Here is a 21,160-nt window from a genome sequence, read left to right on the forward strand (position 1 = left end):
CTGGCTTCATTCAGGCTGCTGGGCCCTGACTACCCCGGCTCCCACCTCGGGGAGGGAGGGAGGCCATCACTCCCCACACGGCAGAGGCTGGGGGAAAACAAACAGGGAAGCGGCAGCTGTTAGCACAGTGACTGGTGTGGGCCCGGCGTGCCGGTGGGGCTCTCTGCCCCGTTCCCACGGGAGGAGCAAAAGCCCTCGGTGTCTGGGTGAAGCTGGGGCTCTGCTGCATCCCTGCCCAGCCAGATGCCCTTGCCCATCAGCATGGAGGCGATGGGGCTGCTTGCGGGGCTGGGAGGGCACGAGGGGTGGGGGGCAGGAGAGGCTTTTTCACTTCGGGAGGATCAGTTTTTGACTGACTGCCGACTTTATGCCCGGCGAATTAATAATTTCCTCTCGCAGCAACAATGTCAGCCTGAGCGTGTCAGCATCTCCCACTGCCCTTCCCCACTGCGTCCGCCCCCAGTGCGCACAAAGGGTCCACGCCGCCCACAGCGGGCTTCCTCCGTGCCTCCTCCTCCTCCTCAGCTGGGCTTCCAGCTGTGCATAACTGTCAAACTCAGCCCAGCTGTGATGGCTGCTGCCTTGGGAGTGTCCCAGCGGGGAGAGCTGGACTCGGCATGCGAACTAATGATGCGAGTGCAGGAGGTGGCAGGGGAGCGCGCTGGGTGGCGGAGAGGGAATGTGCAGCTCCAGGAAGGAGTGCTCGGGTTTGCAGCCTGTTTGGCAGAGAGCTTGGCAGAATATGAAAGCAAGTATGCAAGCGAGTGCGCGAGCGCTCGCCTCCGTTCCAGCCTGGAGACTCAGGGCAGCCTGAGCACAAGCTGACCACTCCAGATGGGAGCACAGGCTGCCCCTGCTGCTGCGAGTAGAAGAACAGTTTTTGCCTCAGTCCCCTAGCAGTAAATCTCCAGGTGGGTATTGCACACCAGGCCCTTAGCACCCAGCAAAGAATGTGTATAACAACCATTGAAAGTACAAGGATGGCTGTGCACGCTTGCAGTGTGTGTTTGCTGCCCCTTGCAGCACTAGCCCGCTCACGCACATGCTTCCCAGTGTGCCGTGCCTGTGCATCCATGCATGGCCTCCACAGACTTGCTCCTATTGCCCTGCAGCCCATTCCCACGCTGCCTGTCCTCCGTGGCTCCCTGGAAACTCGCACTGATGCCTGTGCCCGCCGGGGTGCAGATATCGCTCCCTCTCTCCCGTGCAGGCACACAATATGGCATGCAGTATCAGGAGATCTTCTGGGAATGCAGTCCATTCCTCTGACAGCATTGTGTTTTGTTCCTTATTTATATCCCTGGGGTGGTGCCACAGGTGGGCAATTGTTCCAGCTGACAGCCTGAAAGGCAAAGAAACAAGATTTAACTTCCTGCTATTCAATTAGAGAAAGTGAGCATTCATCACCAGCTGCTGGCTGCTGGCAGGAACCGACCCACCCGCCGCGGCGCGCTCGGGAAACGTGCTTCGTGGCCGGAAAGCAGCCTGCTGCCACGGGCACGGAACGCTGCCACGCCGCCCGCCTGCCGGCGCTGCTCCGAAGGGACTCCCTGGGTAAGGCTGGATATTGTCTCGTGCCAGAGCGGATGCTCGTCTCCCATGTTTGTTTTTCGGAAAGGAAATTATCAGTTGAAAGCAGCCCATGATGGCTTGAAAGTGCCAGCGTGGTACAGAAGGAGAGCCATAAGTCTGCTGGTGCCCGGGTGAACCACGGTGTGGTGGCTTCCCACCAGGTCTGCTGGATCGCTTTGGGTCAGAGATGAAACAGGTTGAGCCTCTGCCCTGAGCTCAGCGTGATCCTTGACCCCAAGGCCTCTATGGCAGAGGGAAGGCATCTGTGCAAACTCTCTTGGTGGCCACTGCTGTGTCCCTGGGTGCTGGCAGAGCTCTCCCTGCCAGCCTTGATTCCCCACCAAGTCTGTGCTTTGATGGGCCATGCCCCACTGGAGATCCCTGCGGTGATGGGCTGGGTTTCATCAGCAGGATAAAAACATAGAATCATAGAATCAGTAAGGTTGGCAGGGAGCTCTGGAGATCATCTAGTCCAACCTCCCTGCTCAGCAGGGTCACCTAGAGCATGTTAGACAGGGTTGCATCTAGGCGGGTTTTTAGTATCTCCAGAGAAGGAGACTCTACAACCTCTCTGGGCAACCTGGTCCAGTGCTCCGTCACTCTCACAGTGAAGAAATTCCCCCTCACGTTCAGGTGGAACTTCCTGTGCTTCAATTTCTGCCCATTGCCTCTTGTCCTATTACATTCATGGACCCTGGCTGCCCACCCAGCCTCTGGGTGCTTGAAGCTTATCTTGGCTGGGCCAACAGATGCGCATGTGTGAGGAGCAGGGCCTGAGATGATCCCTTTCTCTATCAGATAAGGACCTGGGGCCTCTCTGTCCTTATTTCCCCCCATGCTCACACATGCTCCCTCCCAGTGTTTTCCAGGCTGGCAAGGGAGGAGGGAGCACACACTCTTGCCAATTCTGTCTGGTAGCAAAACCTGTCTGCACCTTCCTGACCTGAGCCATCCGCAAGGCATCTGCCCTGTGCCCTCTGCACACTGGTGGCAGCCTTGGCAGCTCCCTGTGGCAATGAGGAGCCCAGGCTTTCCAGGGTTCCCTGGCACTTTCAGGTTCTGGGTGCCTAAAGCCATGCCTGCTCTCCATCCTTTTCCATCATAAGGCCAATCCAGTTGGAGCAAAGGTTCCTGCTGCCTCCTTTCTCCTGTTCCCTTCTCAGAACCATCTGTTCTTAGTGCAGGGACAAACTCACAGCCCTATGCTGGTGGTGTTTATGTTAAAGATCCTTCTATGCACCTCTTAGCTGGCTCTCTATTTTTAATCCCTCTGTCTCTGCAGGGACTCGGGGTATCTTCCAAGCTGGTTGTGCTCATCAGTGATACAGCTGGAATCCGGTTTGTGCTGCTGCACCAAGCCGCACGCACATGTATGTGTTCACATGCCTACACGCACGCTGGCTGCTGGGCCAGACTGCGCAGCGCTGTCATCTCCCTCTGCGAGACAGCAGGCACCCTGTCGAGCAGGATGGAGCTGAGCGCGGCACCTTGCACGAACATGGCTTATTCTCCCAGAAGAAGGTAACATGCTACAGCCAAGGTGATCAACGGCAATTAGCCCTTTTGGGAACTGCTTTAAAATGCTGTGGAGGCTTTTCTGTGTGTGCTGATTGCTCCTCTTCTGGTCCCTTGGAAGTGATGCGAGTTGGACATGCCAAACCCCTGGTCATGTCTGGGCAAAAATCGGTGCCTCGTGTCATTTCCATGAGGCTGAGAGGGCTTGGAGGGGGTGTCTGCAAATGTCAAAGGCACTTATGTACCCATGCAGTGATTGCACATGCTGTCATTACCTCTGCAATGCCATCTGGCCAGCAGTGATGCAACGAGAACCAGGGCTGTGCATAGAACATTTTACAACAGAAAGCAATTAACAGAATAAAGCGCTTTTTAAAATCCAGTAATTAAAAACAGTCCCTCCTCCTTGTTTTCCTTTTAAGCTGAAAGTTGCTGTTTACTCATTTGCTTTACAAAGTGTGCCTTGTTGTGGCTTCAGAAGAAATGAAAGTTTGAAGTGGTTAGAGAAGAAAGGCTTTGGGGCTGGTGTGTTCCAGGCAGGGCGGAGGGGCAGGGGCTCCCCAGCCCGACTTGTTTGTATTTGTTCTTGTCTACTCACAAGATCGCTAAACACACATTTAACAAGTGGTGAAACTGTCTACCAGGCTGATCTCTCCCAGGGTTCATGAGAAGAGGCCTGGCACATTAGCATTGCTGTGGGAAGGGGAGGGGGAGCCCAGGCCGTTTGAAGGGTTGGTGTTTTGGGGCTGAGCGAGGGAAGGGCTCCTTGCGCAGGCCAAGTCGCAAACAAAGCCATTGTGTTCCCCTGAGTCCCTGGGGACCGGCCCTGGGGCAAGGCCAAGGCCTTGGCTGCACCAGGGGGATGGGTTTTCCCAGCCTGGCTCCCGTTGCTGCTGTAGCACGGGTGCAACCTCAACGCCATCTGCCTCCTTCCAGCTCCTCCAGCCCAGCATCCAGAGAGATGGGACGCCCCAGCATTCACACAGACCACATTGCCCTCTCCAGGACCCCAGTGTGAGAGTGGACCAGCCCTGTGTGCACTGACAGTAAGTTTCTGGGCCCGTCTCTTTAGCCACTGGGGAACCCGGACCTCAGTTTGGGCTTCTGCCTGAGCTCATAGCCCTTGCTGTCGCCAGGGTTGGTGCAATATTAATTCTCACTCATTGCTGCTTCTCTGCAGGCCTCCACGTGAGTTTACATCGTCATCTACGTCATGAGTGTGGAAACTGAGGCACGTCACGAGCAGCTAGGAATAAAGCTCTGCCTAGTCCAAATCCCCTGCGGAGACAGCAGCGCCTCTGCGGTGCTGTGGGGTCACAGGCCCGGCAGGTGCAGCCTCGCGGCGCCCCAGCCCACGGCATCGGTGCGGCTCCCCAGGCCGGGCTGCATTCCTGGCCGTGGAGGCAGGGCTGGGTGCAGACCAGCCGCGGGGCAATAGGTGGGAGGACACAGGCAGCCGTGTCCCAATACAGGATCTGCCTTGTCCCTGTCTGGGGAAGGGTGAAGCCATGGGTTTGTGGGAAAATGTTGTTTTTCCCTCCCCTGGACTGCCCCTAGCTGTTGGCTGGGCTGGCTCTGAATTGCGTGGGCCAGGGAAGTGGGGGGAGTTAGCAATTGTAGTGCCTCTGGCTTGGATCGGAGCCACGGCAAACAATCCTCGCTGCTGGCAGCCCTCCAGATCTGACAAAACACAGAGGTGATACCGTATTCATACCTACATGCTTTCATCCCAAATCACCTCCTGAAAGCCCTGCATGTTTCTCCTGTCTGTGATGAATCCCTCTGCTTAGCCGCAGAACAAGACAGCCTGTCCGCAGCGCTGCAGCCAGGAATCCTGTCCAGCATCCCTGCGAGGCCTCTGCTTTCGAAATTACAGCTGTGGATCTGGCAGCCAGTGGTGAGACCTGAGGTTAGGAGGTGATGTTGACTGAAGACGTGTGGACAGGGCATTCCAGGCATGCACGAGGTTAAATCAGAGGTGTCAGTTCACCAGGAGGTAACAGATACGTCTGTCCTGCTCGCTACCTCCTGCTTTCCAGAAGTTGCCCTCCCTCCCACATTCCAGCTGCTGCAGCTTTTCACAGCTGGCCGCTCTCCGGGGACATTTCCCAGAGCCGAGCTGGAGGGAGGGGAGCAAGAAGCGAGGCCATGGTCCCAGCTCAGGGGGTGGGTGGCTGGGCTGACCGCCATTCTGGGTGGAGTCGTCTTGCGCTCCAGCCCTTTACCCCCCTGAGAGGGCTGGCACAGGTGAACCTGGGCAATCCCAGGTCCCTGGCAGGGATCCACCCTCCACCCTGGCCTGGAGAGTTTTTCCTGCTGCAGAGAAAGGACATCAGTTTTTGCAAGTTCACTTACTCCTTGGCCTCCAAAGCAGGGTAGCCAATTAGCGCTGGGTGAGATGGATTGCTTGGCCTCGTGACACCCGTGCTCTGAAAACGGCTCCCACCATGCAGGAGCGCAGCCAGCACCACAGCTCCTGGCTCCTGCACTGCAGCACCCTCCCCTGAGCTTTCTCTCCCGGGTCAGGCTGTGTGAGCTGAGTCCTGTTCTTGCAAACTAAAAGTAGGTGCTCAGGGGCTAGCCGCTGAGCAGCTGGCTTTCCAGCTGCAGCGGGAGAGCTGCAGTGGTCCCCTGCAGCCCAAACCACCTCCCTGACAGCAGATCTGCACGGGAGCGCGTGGTGCCAGTGGAGGGCAGGCGTCCCGTGTGCAGCCCTGGGGACGCAGGGGAGGGAGGCCCTCCAGCGACGTTTGCTGAGGACACATAGATGCTTGCTGAGTTTGTCCAGGAGAGAAAATAGCCCTGACTGCTGAGCCAGGGTTGACAGTTCGGGGCTAGGAGAGAAGTTTCCTCTAATAAATTCCCTTGCTTGACCGGGGAAAACCCTGCAGTACTCTGGGGAAGATCAGAGGGCAGAGGCTGGTGACCCACCATCCATGGGTCCATGCTTTGCTCCAGGCTGCATGAAAGCTTACCATGGCATAGTTTGCCCTGCGTGCCTGGAGGAGGAAAGCAGGCAGGAGGAACCCGGTTTCTGTGCTCTCCCTGCGGTGCTGCTTGCAGCCCGTCTCCCCTTCCCCTGCACCCTTCCCTGTCCGCGGCAGGGCAGAGCTGCCCGCTCCCCTCGTGAAACGAGCAGGTTATGCTTGCCAGCACTGGCTGCCCCATCCCACAGCTAATTGCTTTTCATCCTCCCCTGTCATCTCTACTGACCTGAGCGCTAAGCGGGCTCAGCCCCAGCTCTGCTTGGGCTGCTCCGCGGTGCAGCTAATCCTGGCGGGTTCAGATGGCTCTCGCAATCCCCCAGGGCTCGCTGGGGGCGATTAGAAATGACTCTCCGGGAGCACAGGCTGGAAAATGGATCCGATTACAGGAGAAGTGGGTTTCAGGGCCCCCACTCTGTTCATAATGAAGTGTAATCCTAGAAAAACATGTTGCCAATTACACTTCAATTGAACCCAGATAATGATGCTTAGACAAGGTCCAGAAAAGCCTGAGTCTGGACAGTGAATTCCTTTCTAATGGAGAAGAAAATTGTTCCTCTGTGGCAGGTCTGGGCTCCGTTTGGTTCAGGCTCAGTGTGATACGAGCAAGAGCCTGAAATAACCAATCTCTGGATCCCATTTAAATGATTTTATCAGTGGAAAAAGTATTAATCTCTCAAAAACACATATTTATGGGAAGTTTGGTCTGGATATAAAATATATATATTTATATATATATATTTAACTGAAATCATTTTGGAAAGGAAGGAGGAGAGGAGAGTCAAAATTGCCAAAATAATACATTTCTGATTTTTCTGTTTCAAAGTGGCTTTCAATTCTGAAATGTAAGCTAATAACAGCTTGGTTTAGTGGCTAGCTTTAATGGTAAAATTAAGGGAAAACATAAAAATTGTGGAAACAAATGCTACAAGCTAAAGCAAAAAAATTTTTTTTCTCCGTTTTTGGTTTATGAACACTTTGGAGATGTCAGTTTTTCACTCCAGTGCCGAGCGGTCAGTTTGCTTCTTCGCTGTTTTAATTCGCAAGGGAGGATGATGTGGCTCAGTCTCAAAAACTGGTCGCGGGAGCCGGGCCCGGCTCTGCCCGTCCACGTGTGACGTGGGCCCAGGGCAGCGCGGGGGCGAGGGGCAGGCGCTGGCTGGCACCGGGCTCTCGCGGGAGCTGCTCGCGAGCAGCGCGGGGATTGCAGCCGCCCGGGCTGGCGGGTGCGGGCGCAGATGGCGGAGGCAGATAGGGAGCACCCGAGCGTGTGGCCGGGCGCCGCCTCGCGCGGGAGACCCACGCCAGGCTGGCGGGCCGGCTCGGCTGGCCTGAGCAGCGCCGCGCTGTTACCGCAGCGCCAGGCTTTGCAAAAGGCTTTGGGAAACCCACGTGCTGCCAGATCTCACTGCTGATCTTTTCTTTTTTCTTCTTCAAAATAAAAGGCATTATTTTTGTGCTGTGAACCTCTGCTTCTGCTCTTTCCCTCCGCCCCTCTCTCTCCCACACGCACACGGTTTTGCTGCCTTGGGGGATTTCAGCTGTGCGGGACTCTAAAAATCAGCCTCCTACCTCCTCCCGCAGGCTCGAGGCGAGCGGGATGCTCCCCCGGTGCTGGGCTGTGGGTCAAAGTTTTCCAGCACTGCGGAACGACAGGCAGAAAACAGCAATTCATCCCAGGGTCATAAACCTAAAGTTGGGCTTTGGTCGGTTTGTTTTACAGGGTAGGTCCCAAACGCCCTGGCAGTGCCCGCACGAGGCCCTTGAAGACGCTCCAAGGCCGCCTCCAGGCAGCAGGGTGGCAGCGGGGGCGGCCGAGGGGCCGGCGCCCCGTGGCGGGGCCTCGCCGGGCGCCGCGGGCCCCGGGGTGCCGAGCCCGGTGCCACCCTGCCCTCGCCGCCCTGGGCCGTGGCTGTGGCCGCCGGTTAGTCCCGGGCGAGGGCCCTTCGAGCGGCGCCCTCAAAGCGCCCCGCGCTCCCCGGGAGCTGGTTTCCGTCCGAATCACGAGCCTCGGAAAGCGGCGGAGGCGCGCAGCGCCGGGCGGACATGTGTGTGCGTGTGGGGCTGGATGTTGATTTTTCCCTGAAACAACTCAGGGCTTTATCAGTCCCATCTCTTTCCCACGGTTTTCTGTTGCCAGTGAGGTCACTGGTCCCTTTAAACTGGGGCCGGGGCCAAGCGGCGGCGGCGGGCGGGGGGCAGGGACGGTTCACACAGACTGTTCCTTTTACAGGAAGACTCGGGGATTTGGAGCGGCGCGGAGGCGGGGGGGCGCCGGGCAGCCGGGGGCGCCGGCGCGGCCCGGCCCTCCCGGGAGATGGCTCATTAACCCACGCGGCGGGGAGGCGAGCGGCGCGCCGGGAGCGGCGAGCGGAGCGGCGCCGCGCAGCGCGGCGGCGGCAGCCGGGGCCGGGGCCGCCTCGCGCGCAGCCCGCCCGCGGACGGCGCTTCCCCGCGGGCAGCGGCCGCGGCCGCGCGTGGGGCGGCCTCGCCGAGCCCCCCGGGGCCCTCGCGTGTCCCCTCCCCTCCCCCCCCCCGCCGCGGGGGGAGACCCGGCCGCCTCCCGGGATGAAGCGGCTGTGCGAGGAAAGTTCCTCGGACACCGAGTCGGACGGCACCATCGACGTGGGCAAAGAGGAGGAATACAGGTGAGGAGGCGCCGTCGGGGCCGGGCCGGGGGCGCCGAGCTGGGCAGCGGCCCCGAGGCGGGGGCAGAGCCCTCTCCGCGCGGATTTCTGAGCTTGCCCGGTGGCCGCTGCAGGGCGGCGCGGTGCCCTGCGGGAGCCGGCGGCAGCAGCGGCGGCCCCGGCACCGCCGGGCGCTCCGAGCCCCTGCGCGGCCGTCGCCGCGGCTCGGCGGCCGGTTCGGCCCCCTGCTAGAGGCAGAGACCTCCGCGCACTGCCCGCCGCTGCCTCCGCGCCTCGCTTAAGCTCTTCCGGGCTGCGCTTATCGCGGCTTCTCCGAGGAAGCGCGGAGGCAGCTTGGCCGCAGCGCGTACGCGCTGCTTTGCTGCGGGTAAGGGGCTAAATCCGATGTTAGTAATGACACAGCAAGGAAGACCAAGTTGCAAAGCAGAATTAAAGCTTTGTTACAAGCTGATCGCGTTCAAGAAAATGCCACATCGGAGCTAGCGCAGCTGGGACAACGGCAGGTCTGAGCCTCGGTAGCGGAAGCCTGGTGGCCCCTGGGTCTCTGCTCCCCCAGATGCGGCGATGCCGCCCCCGGAGCAGACGCATCCGTCAGCTGCTTGCACACGGCTGCAGTCCAAGTGATCCAAAGGTTCCCAGGGAAAGTGGAAGGAGCAGGGAGTTTTGCATGAGAAATGCTTCTCCTCTGCCGATGCATTTGTAACGCGCCAGCTGGGGCTTTGATCTTTATTAAAAAGGGAGCTCGGGCGGTCTGGCCGGTGAAGGGTGCCTTGTTTTAAACGTGCCCTTGCAGGAACGCGGTTAGCAGGCTCCATCCCTTTGGGACGCTGAGCTGCAGCTTCTCACGGCTCCAGCGCTCTGCTGTTTGGTGGAATAGCAAGGAAAGGACGTTGGCATGTCCCCCCCCGCCGCTGGCGCTATCCTTGGGCGTCGCAGCGTTCCCGGCTCTGCCTGGCAAAGGGCATCCCGCAGCCGCCCCTCGCAGCCAGGTTCCCATGCTGGGGCAGCCGTTCGCAGGCCTGCCCGGGCTCTGAGTGTGCAGACGGCGCGAGGGATGAAGAAAAGGCTCTGTTATTTGTTCCAGTCCAAAAATCAGCTGCTTTTGAACTCTTGTTTCAGCAGCCAAGTGTCCTCCCCCCTCTGCACCCAGCGAGGCCCTGCATGAATTCATTCCCTTTTGCTGCTTGGTCTCCTGAACACAGAAATTGCCCTGCTCGATGCCAAGCGCAGGTTCTCACGGGACAAAATTCATGAGCTGACCTTGTGCTGATACGGTCACAGGCAGAGTCCGGCCTGTCCGACACGTAATACATCCTACACAAATTCACTCACCCCTAACGTGGTTTCCAAGCACATTGATATTTGACCTACCTTCGTGCTGCACATGAAATATATTCCATGTCTTTATAAAACACCGACGCAACATACTGAATTTACAGTACCCAGGGGAATAGAGGAACTATTGTAATATTTTATTTCAGCGAACAGTAATGCTACATTTTTGATCTCTCTCTGCTGCTGTTAATAAGCTCCTCTTCTTAAGGCAGCTGACGAACCAGGCAGCGCTGTGTTACAGCGATATGTACCTGTAGCTTGCTCTTGTCACGCGAACACGTGGCCGTAAGAGCTGTAGTGCCCTGCGGTGTTCGCAGCAGTCCCGGACGGGGCAGCGAAGGCTTGGACGAAGCACAGCGCTTCCAGGTGCCGAGCCGGGCGGAAGGATTAGGACAGAGGAGGGAGCCAGGCGTCTGGCCTGGGATCCCAGCTCCATCACGGATCCGCTGTGTGGTTTGGCCAAACCAGTTCCCCTGTAAAATGGGGATGAGTCACTGCTGCTGTGAGGCTCCGTTCACTAATGCGTGCGGCAAGCTTGGAGACTCTCGGGTCACTGCAGAAGTGCAAGGTACTTGGTTGGGGTTTCTTTTTTGGTTTCTGTTTTGAATAAACAATCAAAAAAACGATGTTATAAAATCAAGCAGATATTTTAATCACTGCAGAATTTAGATATGATACTTTCTACATGGTTCTTATCTGTCAATCAAACATGTTTTTTAAGGTATATTTTGCAATAAGCTCCGTCGGTTATCCCTGCAGCTGGAGCTGTGGTTTACAAATAGCAACGCGCTCCAACAGCACGGAGAGTTTCAGGCTTCGCTGTTACAGCCTCCCCGAACGCGTCCTCCGCTCCCCTCCGCTGCTCGCCGAGCGCGGCAGCTATAACGGGGCGCGTGTGACGCCGCGTCGTGTCTGTGCAGAGCCCGTTTCCACCCGCGCCGCCGCCCGTGCGGTCCTGTATCCTGCCGGGCGCGCTCGTGCTTGCGGAGCCGGGGGGAAGCCCGCCAGCGGACGCTCCCGCAGGGTACGTCGCGGCGATCGGGGAGCGCAAGCCTGCGTTGTTTCGTCTGCTTGCGTAAAACCGCTTCCGAGAGCGCCTAGCGAAACGCGGTTTTAATGGGCCGGGTTTGGCGTAGTTTTTGGCTTGCTGCGCAGACAGCGCTGTCTCTACAGCAGCGGCTTTAACAAGCTGCCGCTAAAATGCTCTGTCGGACTGCAAAACACGTTGATCCGATGGGGTGAGCCCAAACGCTGCCGGCCGCCGCGGCGCCCGCGCGGCCGCGGCCTCGCTCTGCGTTTCGGCGGGCGCAGGAGCAGCCCGGAGCAGCCCCGGTTCGCGCCTGGGCGAGGCAGGAGGGAGCCCGGTCCCCCCGGCCCGGCCCGGCAGTCAGGGCATCCCAAAAGTCGCCCTCGGAAACCACGTCGGGCTTCCCCGCCGCGCCACGCGGCAAAGCCCCCCCACGTTCGGCTGCGGGGCGCCGCCGCGGTGCCCGGGCGGGCGGGCGGCTTGGCGCCGACGCGTCCCGGCCTGGCGGGACGCTTGGGAGACGCGGAGGGGAGAGAGGGGGAGTCGAGCCTCTGCTCGGCTCCCCCGTCCCCAATTCCTGAGCTCTGCACTGGGGCTCAAAATGACGTGGGAACAGCAGAAGACGTTATTCCCGGGTGAAAACTGCAGATGGCAAACGTGCGTAAAGCATGTGTGCAGCTGAGGTCTCTCCCCAGCTAGCGCGAGGAACTCTTCCCTTCTCTTCTTTTCCAGCCATGTTTCCAGGTCTGTGTCTCCCACTACGACCTCCCAGATACAAGCCAGGAAGAAGCGGAGGGGGGTGAGTGTCTCTAAACCTGCCGTAGCTGTTGACGAGGGCTCGAAGCCCGCGAGACGCAGCCCTAAGTGACTGCGGTTTCTCTCCGCAATCTCCCGCAGATCATCGAGAAGCGGCGCCGCGACCGTATCAACAGCAGCCTCTCCGAGCTGCGGCGCCTCGTTCCCACGGCCTTCGAGAAGCAGGTGCGTGCGGCTCGCGAGCGCTCGCGGCCCTTGCTGCCGCGGCCCCTGGCTTTTGCCCGTGCTGCCCGCGCTGAACTGATGGCAGTTGAGCAAGGAGCCGTCTCCCAGATGGGGCTCGAAAGCCTGGTCCGACCCGTTTGAAGTAAAAATCCCATGAAACCAAAGCAACCTCTTCTGCGGAGGTGGTCGTTGCTCCTTTACGTTCCCTATTAGTTTTTGAATACATGTGTTTTTACCAAACCATGGTACTTAGGATTTTACTCAAGAGTCTTTTCTAAGCTCTGGCCTTGTTTGCTGGATTCTGCTTCCCAAAATTCCTCCTCGACCATGTTCCGAAGAATGATTATTCAGTGTTGACAGTACAAAAGGACTGCTGTGATTTCCACTTATCTCCCCACACTGGCTGCGTTTCAGCAGTGTAAGGGTAGAGAGCCCTCAGAATTAAAAAGTCTGTAGCAATGTTATGTTTTTCTTATCATTATCACTTCAGGAAGTAAGTAGGTGGTAAAATTGGATGGTAAAAAAAATATTAACAAATATTCAGGAGCCCTAGGGAGAATAAGCTCAATGTGGAAAGTGTTTTGCAGCTATGAAGATACACAGAAATGAGGATTTTTAATCTGCATCGGGGGATCTTGAGAAGGAGCTCCACTTTCTGCTCCCTTGATTTAAGAACATGAGCTAATGCCCACATTAAGTCATCTGAGCACTTCTGGGCTCCAGGGAGGTTCTGGGGTGGGGGACACTGAGCAAAACCCTCCTGAAAGCCACAAAATCCTAAACCATAAAATGATGGATTGCTTTTTTCTTCTTCCCTGCTTCCAACACACAGGGGTCTTCCAAGCTGGAGAAGGCAGAAATCCTGCAAATGACAGTTGATCACTTGAAAATGCTTCATGCCACTGGAGGAACAGGTGAGATCTCCTCTTTTAAGCATATGTGTGAGCTCAAGGTGAAATCCTGGAGAGAAAATTCCCCGTGGGCCTCAAAACAGCAGGGAATATCTTGGTGCTGATGCACCAAGCTATCTCCAGCAATCACTAAAATTAATGTTGCCCTGTCTGCTTCAGAAGAGAAATCTTTTTTCCCAGGGAGCAGATGAACATTTTCCGAGCTGCTGCTTTTCTTGTGTCTAATGCACGGGTCTGCATCCCACGCTTACGCTGTGGCAGACGGGACTACGTGGGATGGCACGTCCCGCAGACCCCCAGCGAGGGTGCCGGCAGCAGGGCCGGCATCGCTGCCGCTGCTGCACACCCTGTGAAAAGCTGCCCAGCCAGAGACGTGCTTATTCCCGCTCACAAATGGAGCCTGCTTCCGGAAAAATGATGTTAAACTCTTTACCTCCTCCCTGGAATACATTTCCTGCACAGGCTGAATTCTTCATGGGGACTCTACAAATAAACAAGGCTTTTTTTCCCTTTCTGTTCTTCTTTTTTGTCTCTTGGTTGTTATGAGAAGAGAGAGGGAGCCCTGTGCAAAACTCAACAAAGGTCTCATTTGTACTGAGACCTCAGTACAGACCCTCTGTCCTGTTCCAGTTAACAGGATGGAGATCACAGCTCCAGCAAAGAAGCCTCTGGCTTGCTTACCGCCCATTTTTGGCTTGCTGGGGACATTGCTGGCATCCAGACTTTGGTTCAGAGCTGTAACTTGGTCTGGAACATTTGTTTAGATATTCAGTTTGACTGCACTGCAACAAAGAGCCGTATTGTCACGAGAGACCCCGTCAAGCGGAGTGGTCCAGCGCTTCGCTGTGCTGTGACATTCTCTGCTTTATTGCTTACTGTCTCATGAAGCTACAGGCAGGCAGTAGAAGCCTAAAAAATCAGCCGTTGGTTGCACTTTGTCTCATTGATTTTCTTTATGTGTTGTGGCTTTGAGCTTTCTCAGCCCGGCAGTCTTGGTTCTGCCACTGCCCTGTGTCCTCCAGCTGGACATCTGCTTAAACGAAGCGTAAAGAGCTGAGCTGGAGAGCGGGACCGGGCACAGGAAAAGGGTGCTCAGCTGCGCATTGAGAAGCGGAGACAGTGCGTCCCACTGTTCGACAGCACCCGTAGGTGGTCGGTTCACAAAGACGGACCCAGTGCCTGTCTAGCCCCCATCGTGTTTCCTGCAGCCGTAACTGAGAGAGTCCAATTTCTGCCTTCCTGAGCCTGCTTAATGAAACCTCTTACTTGTCTCACTTGCTGGAGTAAGATGCTTCATGACCCTGGAAATTTTATCCTACCGAGATAACTGCAGATGCTGTTCTCATGCGAGCAAACGTCTAGTCCTTTCGGACACCCACTTGGCTATCTGCTTCAGTAATATCACGCGGCAGCAAAGTGCCTCAAGTGAAATACACAGTGCATTGGAGAGGCAGTGAAATCCAAGCACTGCCGGAGCTCTGCCTGGACTTATTGTCACCTGTGTCTTTTCCCTACAGGCTTCCTAGATGCCCGAGCTCTGGCCGTGGATTACAGGAGTATCGGCTTCCGCGAATGTCTCACTGAAGTTGTCAGGTACCTGGGTATCCTCGAGGGACAAAACACTGCCGACCCCATCCGTCTGCGACTCCTTTCCCATCTGAATAATTACGTGGCTGAAATGGAGCCTTCACCTGTGGCCACTTCCCTCCTGCCCATCCAGACCTGGCCATGGTCCTTCCTCCACAGTGCTGCCAGCCCTATACAAATCCCCAGGAGAGAGGCTGCCCCTGCTCCGGTTGTTTTGACTGCATCCTCCCTGGTGTACCCAAGCCCCGCTGTGAGGCCGGCCCCTCTTCGCCGCGTCCCTGGTGACATGCTGCCGTCCCGCCGAAGCTTTCTGTCCACCAGGATGGCCTCTTCCAGCCGGAGGGCCCGAGCCACCAGCTCATCCACAGCCGTAGCAGCCATGCCCAGGATGCCATCACCAACAGGCGTGTTGAGAGAGGGCTCGTCCAAGAGTAGCCAAATTGCAACGTTCCTCTTCTCACCAGCCTCCGCCGGCGTCCCCATTCCACCAGCTTACACGGTGCCTCCTGCCTTGGGCACGGCTGTGCAGGGACCCGGGATCAGGGTTGGGACATCCAAGATCTGCCGCTCCTGGGCTACTGAAATTGGGGCTTTCTGATCCTCTCCTTCCCTTTGGAGACAGGAAATTTTCAGTGCCCACTGCCCGCAGGCCTAAGAACAAACCCAGCTGAAAAGGCATCTTTCCTGCTTTGCACAAGTCAAGGATCCGTAAAGAAAATTCCCTTTACTCTTCCCTCCCTTCTCGCACTGACTTCCTCCCCTCACCATCATGCCTCCTGCCCCTTGCCGTGCCCGTGAGCGAAGAACGCCGCCAGTTCACTGCATTTGCCTGCACGCAGCTGTACTCGAGGCCCTCCCGGCTCCGAGGGAGGGCATTCCCGCAGATCCCAAACCCTGCCCTCCTCCTCCAGCAAACCCGCTCTGCGGAGCCTGGTGTCGCTCTTCCTTGGAAAATATCAGCCAGCCCTGAAATACTGTCTTATTTCTGTGGAGGCTCAGAGCTTGCAGACAGACACTTGCTCATGCTCGTTCCCCGGGACGTGTCCTCTGGCTGCAGCGTGTATTTTGGTGTGGTGGGACAGACCCAGCTCGAGCCCCACCGGGGGCTCCCAGCAAGGCTGGCTAGGGCCTCCCCGCTCCCTTTGCGAACCAGCTGCCCGCTGATCCCCGTGCTTTGTGCTGCATTGCAAGCTTTTCCCACTTATGTGCCCTTAAGCTGGAGTCAGGCAACAGTTTGGCAGAGTTGGCTCCCGTATCCGAGCGGATATCTTGCTGTGTCCACGTGTCTGCAGGGCCGGCGCTGGGATCCTGCAAGCGTAGCCCGGGCGGAGGGCGGCTTCTCCAGCCCCTGCTCCCCGCCAGCGTGCGAAAGGGTGAGACAAGGCGAGACGCAGGACTTCAAAGGGACGTCTGTCACGGAGGGGAAGGCTCTGCGAAGTGAGAAGAAGAGGGATGCCCTTCCCTTCTGTCCATGTCCCTGCTGGAGCTGTCTTTCCTCCCTCCCCTGCTGAGCAGCCGTCGCGGTGATGGAGAGGAACGGGTGGTCCCAGCCAGCGTTCGAAGTGCCTCCCTCGCTTTCTCTTAGCCCCCGCGTCTCCTCCCGCAATGTCTCCATTTTCTTTTCTTCGGCATCGTGTTTTGGTCTCGCACTGCTTGTTCCTCCTCTCCCTGGGTGAGAACCAAAATCTCCTGATGCTTCACCTCAGCAAGCTCTGGGTCTGCACTTGTCCCGATTCCTGAGCACCTTCTTCTGCCTTGACTTGGGTGTCACTAGACAACTGAAACCGCAACTGCTCCCGCCAGCTGTCCTCCCAGCCCCTCCGCCACGGGCAGGAAGGAACAGGAACCCGAAGCCCTCGAGCTGCCCTGCTCCTGCACCAGCTCCCCGCTCCCGCGGTGGGCAGGGCTTCCGGCTGCTTGCCCTCCTCGTCTAACTTGTGCCTTTATTCGCTGGGATACGCGCGCAGAGTAGTCTGAACCCTGTTGTGTGCCCACCCTACGGAGTCTCGCCCACCTCGGTAGCACTGTGACATGGAAGAGAGAAAGGTGAAGAAGAGGGAGAAGTCGTCTCTCCAATGGGAGAGGCTCTTCCCACGCCTCAGGTCAAACAAGCAGCCGATTAGTCTGTGCAGATGAGCTGGAGGTTCCTCCAGATCGTATCTGCCGTGTGCGTGTTAGTGGATGTATCTGCCATTGTTTGGAAAGTGAGTGCTTCCCAGTTGTTTTGATGAACATCGCTGCACTTAACACACAGCAATTCCTCTGCTACGTCTCCTGTCCTGGTCCTGAAGCGTCCGAGTCAGTCAGGAACAACGTATTGCCACTTAACGAAGTCAAGAGGAAGGTCCCTGCGGACTGGTTGTTCCTGAGGCTGGTCTGCGCGCTAGAGCTCACAGCAAGTAGCCTGGCCTCACTTTACACTGTGCAGAGCTGTTAGATTCACAAGCTGTGGCATCCAGCAAAGGTGTCAAATAAAGTCTTTCAAACCCATGTCCTGGCTGTGAAAGGTACTGTTGGTGTGAGTCTATTTTGCTGGAGATGTCCCAATCCAGCCTGCTTAGATGACTGCTAGTTTTGCAACAGATAAGACTTTGTTGCCAGAAAGGCTTCAAAACAAGTAGGTTAAGCTCGTAAGATAACATCCCGGCTGGTCATTTTATAGCTACCGTTCTTGGTAACCGTGGTCCCATGTTTTTTTTGTTTTGCAAACATGAGTCAAAATCAGTCACTGGGATGCTCAGCAACACTCACCCTAAGATTTGCAACAACCCACTGCTTGAGAACAAGTAATTTCATTTAAGTTACCAATGTCCGCAAATGTGTCAGGGAACTAATCGATCCAGCAGAGCCTCATAGCCAGGCTCTTAGGGCTTGCCGCAGTCTCCTGACCCTTTGCAAGCAGCACCAGAATAACTCCTGCTGCTTCTTCCTGCTGGAAAACCCTTTGGCCGAACAAAGAGCGACAGCTGAGAGCTTGTCTCCGTTTTGGGGAAAGGACCAGTAAATGATACTCGCTGTGAAAGACGCTGGGAGAATTTTCTGGGGAATGGTGGGAATTTGACTTCCTTTCCCATAGCTCCTTTTCATTTCAAAATGCCTTTCAAAACTGCCCGTAAATCCCTGCCTTAAGTACTGTGTTGGGAATTGCTGGAAGGGAGCAACTGCAGCTGTGATGGAGTAATACAGTGTAAATCTGGAAGTGGAGAGAAACTTCAAGAGCAATAATAGGGCTATTGACAACGGGTCATCCCACCGGTGCCTGGGCTGCTCCGAAGCGTCTGGGCGATGGTGGGAGTTCAGGGCTGAGAGAGAAACAGAATTACCCTTCTGTGGGAGGCGAGCGTAGGAACCAGCCCTGGAGGCCACAGTGGTAAAACAAAACAGAGACAGTGAGGGGAAAAAAAGAAAAAGAAAAAATAAAAAAAAAAATAAGCCCACTTCCTGATCTGAGCTGATCAAGCAGAAGTGGGAGCTGGTGGGAGGGCATCGGCTCGGCCCCGTGGGGTTTTCTCCCTACAACAACACGGTGATTAGTGCAGTAGCCCAGGACTGAAGCTTCATTCCCCCCCCCCCCAGGTTTTCCTTAGCCTAAATGTCTCTCATAACACACCCTGGCAACCTTTGATCTACCCTGTAGGGGAAATTCCCAAACTCTCCAAGCACTCAGTTCATCCTCATTCTTCAGGCAAAAGCATCAGGAAAAAGCCTGCGGGAACACGCTGGCTGCATTCAGTCCAGCTGGGCTGTGCTCCGTAGCACACGGCAGCGTTGAACACCTTGCCTGCGCTCCAGCTCTGACCGCGGCGAGGCTGAAACAAAACGGTGTCCTAATTAACGAGCCGTAGCCTGCTTCTGAGGGAGACAAACCCACTTCCACGCTGCAGGAGAGAGATTTGTTATGCAGCAGGTGCTCTAGCAGTGAGTAAGCTCTGCTTTCCCGAAATCCCCTGCATGAAAACTATTTCTTATCTGAGTTCCTCTATTGCTGTGAGTGCAATGGTCTCTTCTGCTTCTGCACTCCCGGCTGCATTTTTATTTTATTTTATTTTGGCTTCTGGTGTAATCCCTGCCTGCCCCCTACTGGTAATATCCCCAAACTAAGGAGAAATCCTAAAGCAGGGTTAGTATTTGGTTGAAAACTTGCCATCCGTGTTGAAAAACAACCCATCTTTTACTGATGTAACTGAGAACTCTTAGGAGCTGAGGGACCGTCCAGATCCATGACGATGGAGCCACTTAAAAAGCCACCATGGGTCTCACGATAACATGACTGAGGCAGACTGGGAAAACGAAAACATTAAAAGATGTAACCTTTGCTCTATGCACCACTGAAGGTCTTGAGCGGGCAAACTGGGAGGCATCTCTGGTCACCAGGGTCCAACTGCTCTTGTGTATTTGAGAGGAGCGAGCGGTGGGATCCCTCTGACAGGGCTCTCTTAGGCAGCGGGTACCCAAGTGTGTCAGTTCATATCAGGAATGAAAAGGACTGATGTCTTGGAGGATAAGGGAGTCTGCAAGCTGTGTCCTCACAGGAGGTGACACAAATGTCAATAAATATGGTTCTAATAAAAACGATTCTCAGTGCAGTCACAGCAGCTGCTTGCAGCCAAAGCGATTTTTTTTTTTTGTAGAAATATACTCGTCAAAATCTGCTGTGTTTTGACTTTGACTGTCAAAACAGAAGCCACCCTGAACTCATTCCACAGCAAGAAATTCACTGGAGCCCACTGCTCTTTCAGCTTTATCGATTCATGAGCACAGGACTGTGGAGGACCCAAGCTTTGTGGCAAAGAGAGGCATCTAGTTCTTTCCAACCTGTCTACACCATGCATCAGTCCTCTGCCACTGCTGGGAGGAAAATGATGAGCTCAGGAAGAGCAAGAGCAGAGTCTCTAGAAAATAACCAGGATGGAAAATATTGTAAAGCAGGGATTATTATTATTGTTTTGCTATTCTTTCCTTTTATTCTGCTACTGTCAGTTATTCCATTGTAGTGAAAGGATAGGTTTACAACTGTATACTGTTTTTAAAGACAATTCAAGGTGATGCAAGGTATAATTGCAAAGTTATAGCAGATCAGCTACTGGATTCTGTAAACTATGTTAGTCCCCCTTAACAGGATGTCTGTGGTGCCTGAAGGTCATTAATGAATCTCGTGCTGCTGCAGCCTCATGCTCCATCGAAGATGCTGGAAATAGATCATTACGGGTCTTCCTGGCATCGCATCCCGTGAGCTGCAGGACAGCGAAGGGGAGTGAATCCCTCCCTTGTTCCCGCAGCTTTCCTCTTCATCCAGCGTTGTTCAGCCCTTGCCCTGTGAATAGATGATGACGACTCGCTTCCGTAGGGAGATGTCAAAGACCCTTGGTCCTTCTCCAGGGCGAAACATGCCATGCCGGAGACTGCTTCAGGAGATAGCATTTATTCGAAGAAAAATTATGCTCTAAATGGGAGGAGGCAGACTGGGAACAACTCCAGCCACAGCCACTCCTGCTCTCCCTGCCAGCAACACCTCAAAACCCATAGCTTGGACAGTGAAAAATAGTATTATTCAAAAAAAAAAAAAAAAAAATCACTCTCCTGGTGAAGTCCATGCTGCCTTCCCTCCCCCCGCCCAGGCTGTTTCTCCACTCTGCCTGCTGGGGCTTGAGGACCAGCCTCCCAAACCCCCCTTTAGCCAAGGCCCTTCCAGCTGCCAGCGCCAGGTTAGGGTTAAGGGTTAGGGTTAGGGTCATTTAGAGTTAGGGTCAGGGTTAGGATATAGGGTTTAGGGTCAGAGTTAGGGTCAGCGTGAGGGTTTGGGTTAGGAATAGGGTTTAGGGTCAGCATTAAGGTTAGGAGTTAGGTTGGTTTAGGGTTAGGTTATGGTTAGCAGTAGGTAGGGTTAAGGTTAGGGCTGGATGTTAGGATTTGGGTTGGATTTGATTTAGGGTTAGGATTGGGGTTTAGGGTTAGGGCTAAGATTAGGGTCATTTAGGGTTAGGGTCAGGGTTTGGGTTAGGGTGTACGGTTTCGGGTCAGCATTAGGCTTTGGGTTAGGTTTAGCAGTAGGGTTAGCGTTGGTGAGGGTTAGGGTTCGCGTTAGGGTTAGGTTAGGGTTTGGGTTACGGTTAGGGCCGTAAACCCCACGGAGGTGCCGTGCTCGGGCGGCCGCGCGGCTTTGGCCTCGCTCGGGGCAGCGTGGCAGAAGTGAGCCGGCACCCGAAACGGCATGGCTGGCCTCCAGGGCGGCCGGCGCACTGAGCGCGGCCGGCCACCGCGACCTTGCAGAGCTGCGAAGCTGGCAGCGGCGCCCACTGGGTTTATCCTTGGCTTGGGGCACAGGGTTTTAAGAGCAGTGGGGAAGGTCTCCGGCAGAAAACGCAGCGCCTCGCAGCGGAGGGCTTGCTCGGGCCTGGACTGCGGCTCGAAGAAGGGGACGCGTGGTGGCGCGGGTGTCGCTTGAGCGTCTTTGCATGAGGGAAGGAGCAAACCAGAGCCACTATGTCCATTTGGGATTTGTACCGGCTCCGGGAGGAAAAAACGTAGGGCGAGAGCAGGCGGAGAGGCCGGGATGAGGGCGACGGGGGCACGGGCGGCCGCGGCGCGAGGAGCGGCCCA

The 21,160-nt window shown here is 55.9% G+C and overlaps 1 protein-coding gene and 1 long non-coding RNA gene across 2 annotated transcripts; both read left to right on the forward strand.

Moving 5' to 3' along the window:
* Positions 1-324: 324 nt before the first annotated feature.
* On the forward strand, positions 325-3,602 carry LOC134150401 (uncharacterized). The gene is made up of 3 exons (XR_009960642.1): positions 325-911; positions 1,318-1,554; positions 2,855-3,602. It is a non-coding gene; the product is annotated as an uncharacterized LOC134150401 (long non-coding RNA).
* A 4,917-nt stretch (positions 3,603-8,519) lies between these two features.
* On the forward strand, positions 8,520-17,050 carry HEYL (hes related family bHLH transcription factor with YRPW motif like). Its single transcript, XM_062593959.1, has 5 exons — positions 8,520-8,719; positions 11,814-11,880; positions 11,979-12,062; positions 12,895-12,976; positions 14,491-17,050. Exons 1-5 carry the CDS (start codon positions 8,640-8,642, stop codon positions 15,156-15,158), a joined length of 981 nt encoding a protein of 326 aa, XP_062449943.1. The 5' UTR covers positions 8,520-8,639; the 3' UTR covers positions 15,159-17,050.
* The last annotated feature ends 4,110 nt before the right edge of the window (positions 17,051-21,160 follow it).

Source organism: Rhea pennata, chromosome 23 (genome assembly GCF_028389875.1).
Source record: "Rhea pennata isolate bPtePen1 chromosome 23, bPtePen1.pri, whole genome shotgun sequence".
Taxonomy (NCBI): domain Eukaryota; kingdom Metazoa; phylum Chordata; class Aves; order Rheiformes; family Rheidae; genus Rhea; species Rhea pennata.

What these genes read in the sequence shown, in the direction of transcription:
- HEYL (XM_062593959.1), top strand. Translation starts at nt 8,640, where the DNA reads ATGAAGCGGCTGTGCGAGGAAAGTTCCTCGGACACCGAGTCGGACGGC. An exon ending in CCACGGCCTTCGAGAAGCAG is followed by an intron (nt 12,063 to 12,894) that starts GTGCGTGCGGCT and finishes TCCAACACACAG; the next exon opens with GGGTCTTCCAAGCTGGAGAA. An exon ending in TCATGCCACTGGAGGAACAG is followed by an intron (nt 12,977 to 14,490) that starts GTGAGATCTCCT and finishes TTTTCCCTACAG; the next exon opens with GCTTCCTAGATGCCCGAGCT.